This window comes from Lichenostomus cassidix, chromosome 5 (assembly GCF_008360975.1).
Source record: "Lichenostomus cassidix isolate B80296 chromosome 5, HeHo_3.0, whole genome shotgun sequence".
In the NCBI taxonomy this organism is placed as follows: Eukaryota; Metazoa; Chordata; class Aves; order Passeriformes; family Meliphagidae; genus Lichenostomus; species Lichenostomus cassidix.
This window is the reverse complement of record NC_139486.1, coordinates 10,136,153-10,149,962: the sequence shown is the minus strand read 5'-3', so window position 1 is coordinate 10,149,962 and position 13,810 is coordinate 10,136,153. Positions and strand designations below refer to the sequence as shown.

Here is a 13,810-nt window from a genome sequence, read left to right as displayed (position 1 = left end):
TCTATGCTTCTATTTTTGGTTCTTTTACAATGAACTTTAGACGTGGTAACAGCACTATGCTTCTGAGACAAGAAGTGTCTAAAAAGAATGCTTTGAGTAATCGGTGGTGCTTCTGAATTTCAGAGGGCTTACATAGGATGTGTAACTGCTTCCAAGTTCTTTACTTCTAAATAGCAATTTTCTTTTGAAAAATTGAAGCCTCTGTAGTTATATTGTTTAGTGACCAGGAAAAAATTTGTTAGATGATTTGAATATTTGACTTTTATTGCATGTATGATTAACACCCACATTTGTAAAAATCCCAGCTAGATACCAACCAGCAAATTAGAGCCTGTAGAAATTGCTTCATCAGTGGCCAAATGCACTTTGGCTCTCGAGGAGGAAAGTGTTTTCATACACAATAGCAGCACTGGCGATTGATTTTTAGAGTCTTTAGAAAACAGCACGTTTCTCACCCCCATCCTTTCTGTTTCCTGCCAGGCCTGCTGGAGACCCAGCTGAGCAGGCACGATCAGATGCTGAGCGTTCACGACATTCGGCTGGCTGACATGGACCTGCGCTTCCAGGTTCTGGAGACCGCGAGTTACAACGGAGTGCTAATTTGGAAAATCCGAGATTATAAACGTCGGAAGCAAGAAGCAGTCATGGGGAAGACTCTCTCCTTATACAGCCAACCCTTTTATACTGGATACTTTGGCTACAAGATGTGTGCCAGAGTTTACCTGAATGGAGATGGCATGGGAAAGGGGACGCACTTGTCTCTGTTTTTTGTCATAATGCGTGGAGAATACGATGCTTTGCTTCCTTGGCCCTTCAAACAGAAAGTGACTCTCATGCTCATGGATCAGGGACCATCTCGACGCCACTTGGGAGATGCTTTCAAGCCAGATCCAAACAGCAGCAGTTTCAAGAAGCCAACTGGAGAAATGAACATTGCGTCTGGCTGCCCAGTCTTTGTGGCTCAAACTGTTCTAGAGAATGGAACGTATATTAAAGATGATACTATTTTTATTAAAGTCATAGTGGATACATCGGATCTACCAGACCCCTGACATACACTGGGGGAGGCGGATTAAAAAGAAGGCAACTCCGTTTGGGGGTTTTATATCAGTTTGTCTTCAATCAGAGGTCCTAAAGCTCACAGAACCACCTTGTGGAACAGACGGAAGAGTTTGAAGGCATAACTGCATAGGGTCCAATTGCGAAAGTAGCAACACATTAAGAAATCATACCATGGTATATTTTTTAATAGAACTAGCAACACTTGAGCTCTGAAGAGTCACTTGTCCCTCATAAGGATAGTGATTATGGTCAGAGAGGATTTTTTTTAACTTATTAATGATCTAGTCAATTGGAGGTGAAAAGACATATACAGTATGTGCTGAATTAATTACTGACTTTTATTTCTTTTAAGCTAGAATACAAAAAAAAAAACTTCACACGTGGGCTAGCTGGAAATTGTCAGCATGTTAAAAGAAGATGAAGTAATGTTGCAATTATATTCTTTGAAAAACTGAGGTGCAATCTTGTCTGAAATATAGTATATTGTCTTTTTAAGGCCTCATCTGGTCTCTGTTTTAATAATTACTTTGTCAGAAGATCTTGGAAAAGTATCCATGTCTTCTCAAAAGTATCTGAATCAAAATCATATTTTTATTTAAGGTTCTATTGTTACAGAAAACATTTTATTTTAAAACTGTTGATAGACTGATATTTCTTGGAAGAAAAAATAGAAGATATCAAACACTGGTTATCACTTGTGATAGGAAAAAAAAAACTATTCAATTCTGTTATTTCTCTTTAGAAATGTAAACCTACAATATATGTCGTAGTTAATGACACTATTTCAAAATTAAGGAAAAATCACTCATGGATGCTGTGCATCATTATCAGATTTATAATTGTTTTCACCCTAAAATAGGGCATTTGTTGAACTTTGGAGTTCTAAACGGAATCCTGTACATTTTTTAAAGTTCTGCCCCATGCTTTCCAATCAAGCTATATATGTTGCACATTATGCTGTCAGCAGTATATAGTATTTTCAGTATTGGGGAGGAGGATTAGTGCTGAAAAAAGCCTCTATGTTTGTTCTGTACTAGCAGCCATTGCTTCAAGACAAACCAGCAATGTCTTAATACAGTGATGGTGGCTTGCATGCATACATGTGCCTTAGATGTGCTGTGCTGCTTATAAACCATAGCTTTTTATTCAGATTAATTCTGATATCTGAAATGGTAGTTTAATTGGACTTCAGGCATAATGTTTAGCCTTGTCTTCAGAGCCCTTAGGTACCTTGCAATGTACAAACAGAAGCCAGAGCCCATTCCTCTGGCTTCTGCAGCTTCTATGACTTGGCCATGGTGGAATCCATCCTACTGAGGTGCCAAAACGTTATGCTCAGTGCTCCTATGGAGCTTGGACTAGACAGTCTCCATGGCCACTGTGAAGGCAGGCGACATTTTTCCTCTGATGCCTGTGGCTGTAAGGTGGCATCACTTGAAACGAATCCATCTGAGAACTCTGGGGCTGTGAATATGGATGCTCATGGCAGCTTCTCATAGCAGACCAGCATCCTAATGGGGAATGCATGGGCTTCTTTCTTGTAACAGCCTGAACTGTAGTGGAAAGCATTTGCTAGCCCTGAAACATGCTGATTGCAACCTGCTGTGTTCATCTGCTTCTATTTAATAGCCTGTGACAAGCAAGTCCAGAGACAGAGCCTGACGGTGGTGCTCTTTAAAATCCTGCTTAAGTAGAGTGGACTTGCATCACTGTGTTTTCAGCCTTCATGGGCTTGAAAAAAAACAAAAAACTATTGCATCTCAGCCTTTAGTGTCAGGCTGTATCAGTTTTCTGCTTTTTTGAGGCATAGTCACAATTTTTGTCTAAGGTGCAGTTGAATTCATGCCTTTGTATTTCAGCTTGTCTTTGCTGTTGTCTTTTTTGGCTGTGCCTTCACACACAGTGCCTGCAAGAAGTATTTATGGATATACAATGCATGCTAAGTGGTCTTCATGGGTTTTCCAGGCACCTGCTAGAATACTGCCTGCTGCTGACTGTCCTGACTGTCAGCAGCAACTTGTCTTCCTTTTCTTGCCTTCCATTGTCCGGGTACTGTACTCCCTCTATGGTACGTGGCTGTCAACAGGTGCAAGCTCAAATATGGAGGCACGTGCTAGCATTTAATTTCTAGCACGGGAGGAGGATGTTCTGCACAAGAGATAAATATCTACAGATATACCTGCATCTATATCTCTAGATATAATTGTATGGCACTTGCAGTTTTATGCAGGCTGCGTAAGTAAACCCATCACTTAACGCTTTAGGGCGAAGGTTCGCTCAACTTGTGTCATTTTAATAATTGTGAATGTAGGCAGCTGAGCTTTTGTGTTTGTGCATCACAGAATTTTACTGAAAACAGGATTCCCTAGTGGAAATGTCCAAAGGACTCTCCTCCCATTGCTAATGCATGTCTTGTAAAATTAAATGAAACCGTTTGGCCATCTCAAAACAATTTATATCCTGTTTCAATCTGGGACTTGGAGGAGATTTCTAGTATAAGCAGGGCCCAGCATATTCTGCAGGTTTGTGACTACAGTTTCCAACTTCTGTGACAGAATTGCGCTTCTAAATCCAAGCTCTTTAAAAGAGGAGGAAAAAAAAGCATTTCCAGCCTTGGTGATTGAAAGAGGACTTTGAAACATGTGAATGTGTAAACCAATAGGGAAGTCTTCCTGAGTCTGCACACAGCCTAAACTAGTAGCTTTAAGAGATCTGAATATCTCGTCTTGGTGGGATATTGACTCAGAAACTTCACAGAGAAGTTTAAATATGAACACTGCTAACTATCTTAATGCCGATCACTGTAGCAGAAACATCAGTCACTGTTGTATTTCACAGATCTCTATGCTGCTTTCCACATCTCCCAAGTGCCAAAAGCACCAGCTGCCAGAATCTTCAGCTTCACTTGGGCAGCTTTTATAATGCAGTAATGTGCTATCGATATAAAAATATTTTTGCATATATGCTTTTTATCACAGTTAATAAAACGGAGGCCTACTGCACTTATTTTTTAAAACTACATGAAGCTGCCAGAGAATTTCCAGTTTGCCAACCCTGCGTACTGTGAAATCCAGGATCTTGCTACACAAATGTAGACACCGCCTGCTGTGGAATACCTGAAGCCTTGACTGTAACACCCCTTTCTCCGCAGAACTCGCGGGCCATCTCTGTAGAGTTCTTACTGTGTACATAGAAATCGGTTTCCTCTGCTTTCCAGCAAGGAGTATGTAGCATTTTGTGAAAACAAGGCCACTGTATATTCTCTAAGTTGAAAGGAAAAGATACCTGGTGCTTTACTCAACACTTTTAAGTTATTTAACTGTTTCTCTCATCGCTGAAATGCCCTTTATCCTTTTTCTCTTTGTTCCTGACTGAGATATCCAAAGTTTTCTAGGGACTGTCTGTTTAAAGTGATGCGTGGGACAACATCCCACAAATACTCTTGAATCCTGGCTAACCCCCTGGGGGGTGCCATTATTGCAAGGGGGTCCCAGAGTATTTGCATTACTTTGGACAGAGTTTCTTCAACAGAACCATTTTGTCCTCTGCTTGGTAATTCTTAGCAGCGCACAGCTGAAGTCTCTTGCTGGTGTTCTTTCTTCACAGTGATGCTCCAAGTTATGTACAAACCTCTTCCGTTTCCAGCTTCCTCTAGGGAGATTCCAGTGTGACCATCTGGATGTTGCCCTTTGTGTACACTCTCCAGCACAGAGTGAGTGCACCTGTTACCTAGAAAGTCTTGAATCCTAAACAGGATGAAACTGTTTGGGTGTTTAAAGACCGACCTGCAATTATGATGCATGACCATGTCTGCATTGCTTCTCTGAGCTAATTAATTGGGGTCTTGTTTCAGTTACTGTCTACACGGTACACCTTCAACTGCTGACTTACAATATGCAATGTTGATTTCAGCCTTGTACTGTAAATGTTGTTCTTCACAAAGAGAATGTGCAATAGGAAAAGGGAATGGTGGGTGGCATAATTTTGATGGAAAAAACATGCTAGTTTTTTTAAAAATATGGAAAATATATTTGAAATGCAGTTTATTTCCTTTTCCTGTGGTGTTTTCCACTTGGAAAAGGAAAGATGAAGATATGTGCCTGTTTCTGTGCCTGGTGACTTTCTCAAATGCAAAGGTAATAGAGATTTGTGTTAGCTGGAATTTAAGTGTTGAACCCATGAATGTTAGGTTGTGATTGTATCGCTTCTGTTTCCTCAGCTTGTCACAATTATGGCTTGCTGAGATGGAGTTTAAACGCTACCACCTATTTGTATCTGTATTCCATCACCTGGGATAGGCATTTCACCAACAGTGCAGGGTACCTGTTGATATTTTGTTTAGTTTTTAAAACACTGGTGCTGTTTGGTCCAAGACAGAGAAGCATGTAGGGAGTGATAAGAAAAGTTGCCTGCACTGCAGAAGAGTGAAAAACATGACTGCAGTATTGATGCCTTGATATGATTTAACTATGCAAATATACAAATAGGTGAGGGGGGAAACTCTTGGATTGCATAACTAATCTCTTAGATTTTGCTCTGTAAATTACTTGTATGTGTGTAGGTACATACATATACAAACAGACATGCATGCACATAAATATGCAAAGTCTTTTCTTTATGTAGAAGTGATGAAACAAAACCCTTTCCTCCAAGTTATACTTGATCAGTTGGTGCAAATATAACTTGCTGCTGCTAAGGGAGGATCTTAGCTAAGGGCAGACTTTGGTTTCATATCTTTCAGGTTTGAAGACCTGTATGTAGCAAACACTTCGCTTAGCTATTCTGAAGACTTTGAATTGTTATCTAGGACACATGTTCTTCCTCATGCTCCAGTAATTTGGAGATTCCTGTATTTTAAACAACTGTAGTGATGGGCAACTTTTTAATTGCAAATTATTTCCTCTAATTTGGGAACAAAAGATGATATAAAGCAACTGGACCTCTTCCCTGGAATTCCTGTCCTGTTCAGTCAATATTGTGATATTCTGGTTGACGTGGAAGTCAAAGCTACTGCAATAGAAACGGTTGGTTTGACAGTTTATTCTGAGAATAGTTTTAATACTGTGTATAGTGTATAGCAAGTGCTCTTTGTCTTTTTTTGGAAAAGGGAAATCAAGGATGAGATGTGATTTGCCCAGAGTCACAAAAGGAATCTCCTGGAGCCAGGACTGAATGAGAGGTTCCAGTTCCCTAGTGTTATCTCCAAATCACTAGGTTTTATTATTTTAATACACTTGTCTCTTAAAAGAACTGGAAAATAAGTTGACATACTCTGTGAAGACCCCCATCAGGACAGTAAGGGCTAGAATTAAACATACAAGCTGTCGTGATTTGGGGTTGTACACGTGCGGTGGCCCAGATGTGCAGAATGGAGGCCAGCACAGCACGTCAGTGTCACAGCAGCAAACGTGTGTCCTGCTCTGTTTGTTCACAGTCATCCAACAAAACCAGTCTCGTTTGATGCTCCTCCTAACTGAGGAGGGAGAATACCATTGTACAGTGAAGTGGGTTCATCTTTGTTCTACCAGTCAGTGTGACTGACCATTTCTTTCTTGTGGGGCTTTCTCCCTTTTTCTGTAAACCAAAATCTGGAGGGCTTAATTGTTCTTTCTCGCCTCTTGAAATCCAGGCCTTTGCAGAGAAGCACCAGATAGGAAGGTTGTGGAAAACTTTGGACTGCTGATTCAGGGACATCCTCTTAAGATTTAGAAGAGTAGAGTTATACAACACATAAGGGATCTGACTATTCCTGTTTCTCTTCTAATTTATGGTCAAGACTGCAGCTTCTGTCTTCCATTTCATGATGTCAGTGTAGATACTAGGCTGTGTTTTTTCATTATTTTCCCTCCAAGTTAGGATTAGTTCCTTAGGGTTCAAATAAGTTCTGAATTTCACAGAGAAGCACCTGAACCAAAACCCTGGATTCAAACATCCCAGACTTGATGTGGAATTCAAATCTGGATCCCAACTCTGTGGCTTATTAACCTACCCATTTAGGGAAGGGTTTGTTGTCTCTATGTGGTGTTTGTGTTATTGGTCCTTTGGAACTAAGCTTTTAATTTGGTTGCCAGTTCTGCAAGGACTTTTTAACTTCTTAGCAATGCCGGTGTTCACACGCTCCATTGCTGGCAGTGCGATGCGTAGTGATAAAATTTGACTCTGTCTAAGGGTTACTGAGATAAACCAGCATTATCATTCGTAAAGGTCATTTTCTTGCATAGTGTTCCGAGCTTTGTATTTGAATATAGCTCGCACCTGAAAGGACACATCTTCCAACTATGACCTGCATCACTGGCAGAGAGTTGTGTAATCTGTACTTGTGGAATGGGAAGGTAAAAGCTTCCATCGTTGCTGATGCATCGTGTAGTCCACCTGTTTTGTTTTTCTTATAGCTGTTGTTTGGTTAGTATTTTTTTTTCAGTTTTATAGAAAAAAAATGGGGAAGTTCAGGATTTTTTCTACAAGGTATAAAACTCCAATGAATTAGTGGTGACTAGAGAGCTGTGAAAAATACCCCATTAGGAGATGATGGGCTAAATGTAGGTCCATTTCTCTTAGACAAGTAGGATAACCTTTAAGATGCATGGAACATCATAATAATCGGGAAAACTAAAGCTGACATTTGTTTCCAAGAAATTCTGTGAGAACTATCTATGGAAAAGACATCAGTGATTGAGAATAATGTATAAATTAATGTGTTTGAAACTTGTGTATCCATTTCTTTAATCTCATACTCTTCAGTGAACGGTACACTTGTGTTCAGTTTTATGATCAAAAACAAAGACCAAAGAAGGCCAGCCTCATTTGATTGTGTATATTCTGCCTGTCTTAATTATCAATAGCTGTAAGGATACAGTGCAAGTGATCTGGTAACCAGTGGTTCTCGTCCTTTTCTTTTAGGGGGAAAAACAATTTTAAAATGTATAATTTATTGCTCAGCAATAACCATGTTGTTAAAATAATAAAAAAAAAGGTATTAGCAACATGTCTTAATTTCTCAATAGCATTATTATATGTTGTATTTCAGTTTACTGTATATTGTGTTTTTGTATTTATTTGTGTTTGGAGGTCTTGCTATGTCTTTTTGTGTTTAAATGCTAATAAACAAGGACAGTGTGTAAGAGTGTAGAATGCTGAACTCTGAAATGCTAAACTGTGTTATTAAAGGAAAAATAAATAAGTAGGAAATCATATTTTTTAAAAAAAACCTGGTGTGTTGAATTTGAATGACTGCTCTTGACTTACAGATGGCCAGAGTGCCTCCTTTCTCCTCTGTGAGCCCACTGCATGTTGGCTGTTCAGTGCTTTGTGCTCACACACCCAAGAGAGTTTTAGTGTGGCATTTCCATCTTCTGCACAGGTAACTTGCCATAAATTTTGTCAGTCCTATTTTCCGTGTGCTAACTCTGCTGGGATAAACCAGAAAATGGTATTTATCCTAACGACAGAGTTGAGAGCCCTCATGCAAACAGAGTGGAATGAATGAAATGGCATTTCATGCATTTGTGGTACACTGCTTCCCCAAAGAGATGTGGGAAAGGAGAGTTGAAGCATGGTTTAAATGTCTGAAGATGTAGATTTCTTATTTATTCTTCTCTGGTGTCATTAGTGACTCTTCTGAACTCAGAACTGCTTGTCAGGTGTGTGCTTGAAGTCATGGAACATGATGCAGTCTGTAAAACCAGACAGTTCTGGGATGAGTGGAGCAATAATATTTCCATCATGTTTCAGATTCAGCCTAGTGATGAAAACCCTTATCCCCTGGGGTGTTGTATGAAGCATGCCACTTCTACTGAGCACCACTCTCTTGTTTCTTCCCTATCATCACTCCTACCCCTTTCTTACTGAAATTGCATTTGCCTTGTTTGCCGTCACTGCAGGGGTAGTACTGTGTTTAGCAATGCAGGAATGCCCTGCCTGTGCCCAGACACAGAACTGCAGTGTCTTGGCAAAAGCTGCAGCCACGATGCTGGCACTGGAATGTGAGAAGGACCTGGCCAGCCCATACCAGTGTTTGGAACAGGCAGTGTGAAAGTGCTGGGCAGCCAAGTGCCTTCTCTTGATGAAATGGGGATGCCAGAGAAATGGCAAAATGCAGGCAGCTGGGCATGGTGAGAGGCAAGGGTGGCTAAAAAGTGCCATCCTCATCTCGTGCAGGATGTGCTGAGGTGGATGTTCCCTTTGCTGCTGAAAGCAGTCACTGTATGTGATTCTCCAGCATCCGCTGTCCTTCTCGTCAGCCTTCCCACTCTCACTCCCACCATCGACACTTGAGGCTGTGCTGCCTGAAGCTCTCCACATCTGTGCTGTGGAGCGTGAAGGGGTGGTGAGCTTCCTTGTCTTAATGAAGTGGGTTACCTTCCAGCAGAGTCCTCTTGCAGACTCCTCCTCCCAAATTGGGGAGCTTGGTGCTGCTCAGATGTGACACTTTTGTCATTATAGACCAGCAGGATAGGCAGAGAGGAAACAAATTGCTTTAAACATGAAGACAAACACTAATTCTCTCCTCGCCTCCCTGCTCCTCCTTCCTCGGCAAAGAATCATAATTGAAATTACACCTAATGCCCTTCCTGAGCTGAATGAATATTTATAAAAGGTTTCTTCTTCATGCCAGGTCCCAGAAGGTGACTGTCAGCTTTGTGGGGTGCTTTTCACCCCATGGGCCGTCTGGTACTTACAGTGACAGGAACAGAGTGCCAGCTCTGGGAGCACCAAGCAGCTGGGGAGAGCAGGGTGAGGAGCTCCTGGGCTACAGAGGGTGCTGCCAGAGGCTGAACCTGCTGTTAGGGCCAATTCTTGGAAGATCTGCAGGTTTGTTTTTTTTAGTTTTTGGGAAGTTTTCCAGAGTTTCAAGCCTTGGGTTAGCTTGCTGTCTGGATTTTTCAAAATCTGGAGATTTTGAAAATGCTAGGTTTTGCATATCCTGCTCTCTGTTTGCTTCCATGGGACCAAGTCCTGGAATTGTCTGAGAAATGGGGAAATAACCAGTAATCAAAACAATAGTGAAAGAGGTGATTTCCACCAACCTTCCCCAAAGCCACTTTTTTCATGCGTCAGCTGTGTGGTTCCTTCCTGCACGCCTGGATTGAGCCCTGGAGGCTGTTCCTGTCGAGTAACATGTCTGGCTTGTTTGGCCAAAACAGGTGAAAACCCGAGTGTCTTCCCTACTGCCCTTGACAAACGTGGCACCTGGGGAGGCTGAGCTCACTCAGATCTCTTTCTCCTTCAGGCTGGTCTCTGGCAGTGAACGTTGGACCTCAGTGTGTGCTCTGGTGTGTTCTGTAGGCTCACAGGAATGGGGAATGGCATAAACCAGGAGCTGAACTCCCTCTGGCTGGGCTGGCAAACACAGAAGAGACCTCAGGACTGACTTCCACCCAAGGCTGCACCTTGAGTTAAGCAATGTTTGGGCACAGCTGGTTTGATTGCAGGTATTTGGGCTGTTGAGTGGAGGCAGGCACTGTCTGCAGAGACTGCTTGGACGCTCCATGGCTGCTTTGTGCCAATGCAGAAGCTTTGCAGAGGAGATTATTTGGATTTCTACCACGTATTTCTACCTGGTTGGTAAAAATGGCATCTGCCTCAGCACACCCAGTGCCATCAGCCTGTGGGAGCTCAGGCAAGGCGTGAACCTGTCCCCAGCTGTGGCCCCTTTAGCAGGTGTCCCTGGGGTAGGCAGTGATGGTTGGTAAGAGACACTCAGTTTTCTGAGGATAAGAAGAAATCCCACCCGTGCACAGGGCTGGATGGAGTGGGCTGGTTCCAGAGTGCAGCCTGGTGTGGGCTCAGGGCTGACAAGCCATCCTGGTTGCTCACATCCCTACATCCACACAGATCTCACTCTGTAGCTGCTCCTTGCAGTCACCCCTGACAGGAGCCTCTTGTTCCCCTGCTTCACACTACAAGATAAGAAGTGAGACGGAGTATGGCTTCCAGGTAGCTCTGAGATCAAATGTGATCCCCTCCGGTGATTTCTCCTGCCTTGCTGCCCCGAGGGTAAGGTGACTGTGTGGCTGCTGGAGGCCTGTAAGTGCTGGGTGAGTTCCTCTTGCTGAATTGGTGTGGAATTCCAGAGAGGGTTTAACTCCACAGATTGACTGGATATTCAGCTTCAGCTCCTGACCAGCCCTGAAATGAGGCTGTGCTTCTCCTGGCAGCACACACAGCTCCTCTGCCACCAGAGATTGGTTCTGGCAGTATAGATGGTGCTGTTGCACCCAAGACTACCTTTTTTCTAAATTAAAGGGAATCCCACGTGGGGATTTTTTCTGGCCAATGTTAGGGGCTGCGTGCTTTAAGGGCAGCCATGAGATGTAACAACTAGAGGAACTGTTACCTGCCAGGGCATTTCTTATTTTTTTAAGCTTAGCTTCACTTTCAAACCTTAAGCAATGCTGCTCTGTGCCAAGGAGGCTGGCAAACATTGTGTACCTGGGTGCATCCCAGCCCCCACAGGAGGTAGCTTCAGCACTGGGGGCTTGGAGCCAGTTTTTGGCACACCTCTGCCTTCTCCCCCTCTCTGTTTGAAGCCATAGTGTGTAATAGAGTTACCACAGCGTAATTTTCCCACACACTTAATGACTTTCTGGGGACCATGCCATTGCTGCTTGGCTGTTTGGAGGGCTGTGGGAAGCATGTGTGTGTGGGGGCAATCATCCACCTTGGGGATTGGTGCTCTCACCATCGCTGTGTCGTGCTCAGCCCTGGGCTGCCTTTCCAGTTGCAAAATGCTGGGGCTGAGCACTCGTGTTGGGGAGGTCCCTTGTGCTGCAGGACACAGCAGTTTTAAGCTGTGAGGAGAGATGCAGTTGTGCAACAGGGAAGTTCTGAGAGGTGCTGGATGTCCCTGAAGGGCTTTAGGAGGTAGCTCTGCTGGCTGGCTAAAGGGAACAATGATTTTGGCTTTGATACCAGTTTATAACTCAATGCTGGGAAGGTCAAACATCCACTGAGTGCTGCTTCCCCTCTTTGGTGGTGATGTTCTTGGCCTCCCCAGGGGCACTGCGGGCAGCTAGCTTAGGGAGCAGAAGGATAGGCAGGCAGCAAGGAGTAAAATGTGCTGATCTGTGCATTAGGACAGCTACTTTAATTTCTGGAGACTGATTTTCCCTTCCTTTCACCTTTGTTTCACTCTCCCTGTAACCACCTGACCCAAACCTTGCTCCTGTGCAGCCTTCTGTTGTGCCTGTCTGGTCCTGAGGCACAGCAGCATCTTGGGACAGTAGCAATGACAAAACCTGGGATGAAGATGAGCATGCTCCAGCCATGGGTAGAGAGGCACAGCAAGGGCTGGGTTATTCTGATCAGGTTATTCAGCAGTGCTGCAGTGAGCACCTGGCCCCAGTAATAAGTTTTTCTGGAATTTCATTCCCCTACCCTGCCCTGTCCTACCCTAATACTGGAGCAGGGACTGTCCATACTTGAGTAGGTTTCATAGGCAGATTGGGGATTTTGGACTTCTGCCTGCTTGCCAGATGAATTCCAGCTCATTTGAAGTCAAGTATCAGCTTTGGTGGGACAGGCAGCGCTGAGAAGGAGCAGCTGTAGGGTAGAAAAGGTAAAACCAAGCACCTTCAAGCACAATGGGTTTCAGGGGCTGTGGCACTGCTCTCTGCACAGGGTCCCATGACTGGTTTCTCCCATCCTGGCTGTGCTGCAGGATGCCGAGGCTACAGACTACAGGCTGCCCTCTGCACACTGCAGTACTCTCTCCAAGCTCTTATTGCCAAGTATACATGATTTATAATTTTACCCCCCCCCCATTAAAATACAGGTCATCTCACTGCAGCCAGCACTCACCCTGAGAGTCCCCTGAGAGAGATTTGTGAGTGGTAATTAGAGTGCAGGAGCCTTTCACCTCGAGGACATCTCTCAGCATTGAGCTCCCTGGGCAGAAAGTGCTGACTGTGCTTTGGCTGATGCCCAAGCTTAGAGCTGCTGCTCAGGAGCTTTCTCTCCTGGCACCCCAGTCTGTCTGCCAAGTTGGAAGCTAGGAAGCAGGGGGAGCACGATGGGGATGGTTTGCTTTCCACGCCTGCACTCCTAAATCCTTGCTAGTTTTAGGTCAGAGCTTCTTGTGGTCTGTGACCCCTCCCGCAGGGGTTGACCCTTCCAAGAGCTTCTCCAGTCTCTTCCTGGCCTCTAGTAAACCCCTGGATTCACCAATCTTCTGTCCTTGCCCTGCTGGTACCAGCGTCAGCTGAAGGGCAGCCGAGCCCCACAGCTCCCTCCTTAGCATGAGCCTCTGTGACAATCCTTATTCCGTCCCCTTCCCAGGATGTCATTGCTCTCCCCCATCCTTTTCTGCTCCTAACACAGCCTTGGTAAAGACGTGGGCCTGGACCGGCATGCAGCACCACTCCACGCTGTGGCAGGCGACAGGGATGGTGCGGTGTCCCCTCCTGCTGCATCCCCCTGCACTGGTGCCACCACCAAGCAGCTCACTGCAACCTCCACAGCAGCAGGGTGGGGCTGTGCCGGCTGATGATCAAATCAGCTGGTGGCCAAAGGACAATTACGAGTCGTGGCTGGGAGCTGCTGCCTTCCAAGAGAGCTAATTGAAAATACATGGGGACCATTATCAGTAATGACAAGGTGGACCCTGTTCAGCAGGGCAGAGCAGCGTGGGATGTGCAGGCATTGTGTTCACCCTTCGGATGGACCTGGGTGGGTGCAGGGAGTGTGGGTGAAGAGTTCTGCTGAGCCAAGCCGGGGGGACCCCTACTCTTGCCTCAGTGGCTCTCTGAGG

General features: G+C 44.3%; 1 protein-coding gene across 10 annotated transcripts in view; it reads left to right on the top strand.

The window, feature by feature from the left end:
* The window catches only part of TRAF3 (TNF receptor associated factor 3), a 71,316-nt gene extending 63,047 nt beyond the window's left edge, over positions 1-8,269 (top strand). For all 10 annotated transcript variants that reach the window (XM_085061317.1, XM_085061318.1, XM_085061316.1 and 7 more), the window contains one exon: positions 481-8,269. In XM_085061317.1, coding sequence (XP_084917443.1) covers positions 481-1,052 — 572 coding nt within the window. In that variant the 3' untranslated portion in view covers positions 1,053-8,269. The remainder of the gene's footprint in view (positions 1-480) is intronic.
* Positions 8,270-13,810: the final 5,541 nt, after the last annotated feature.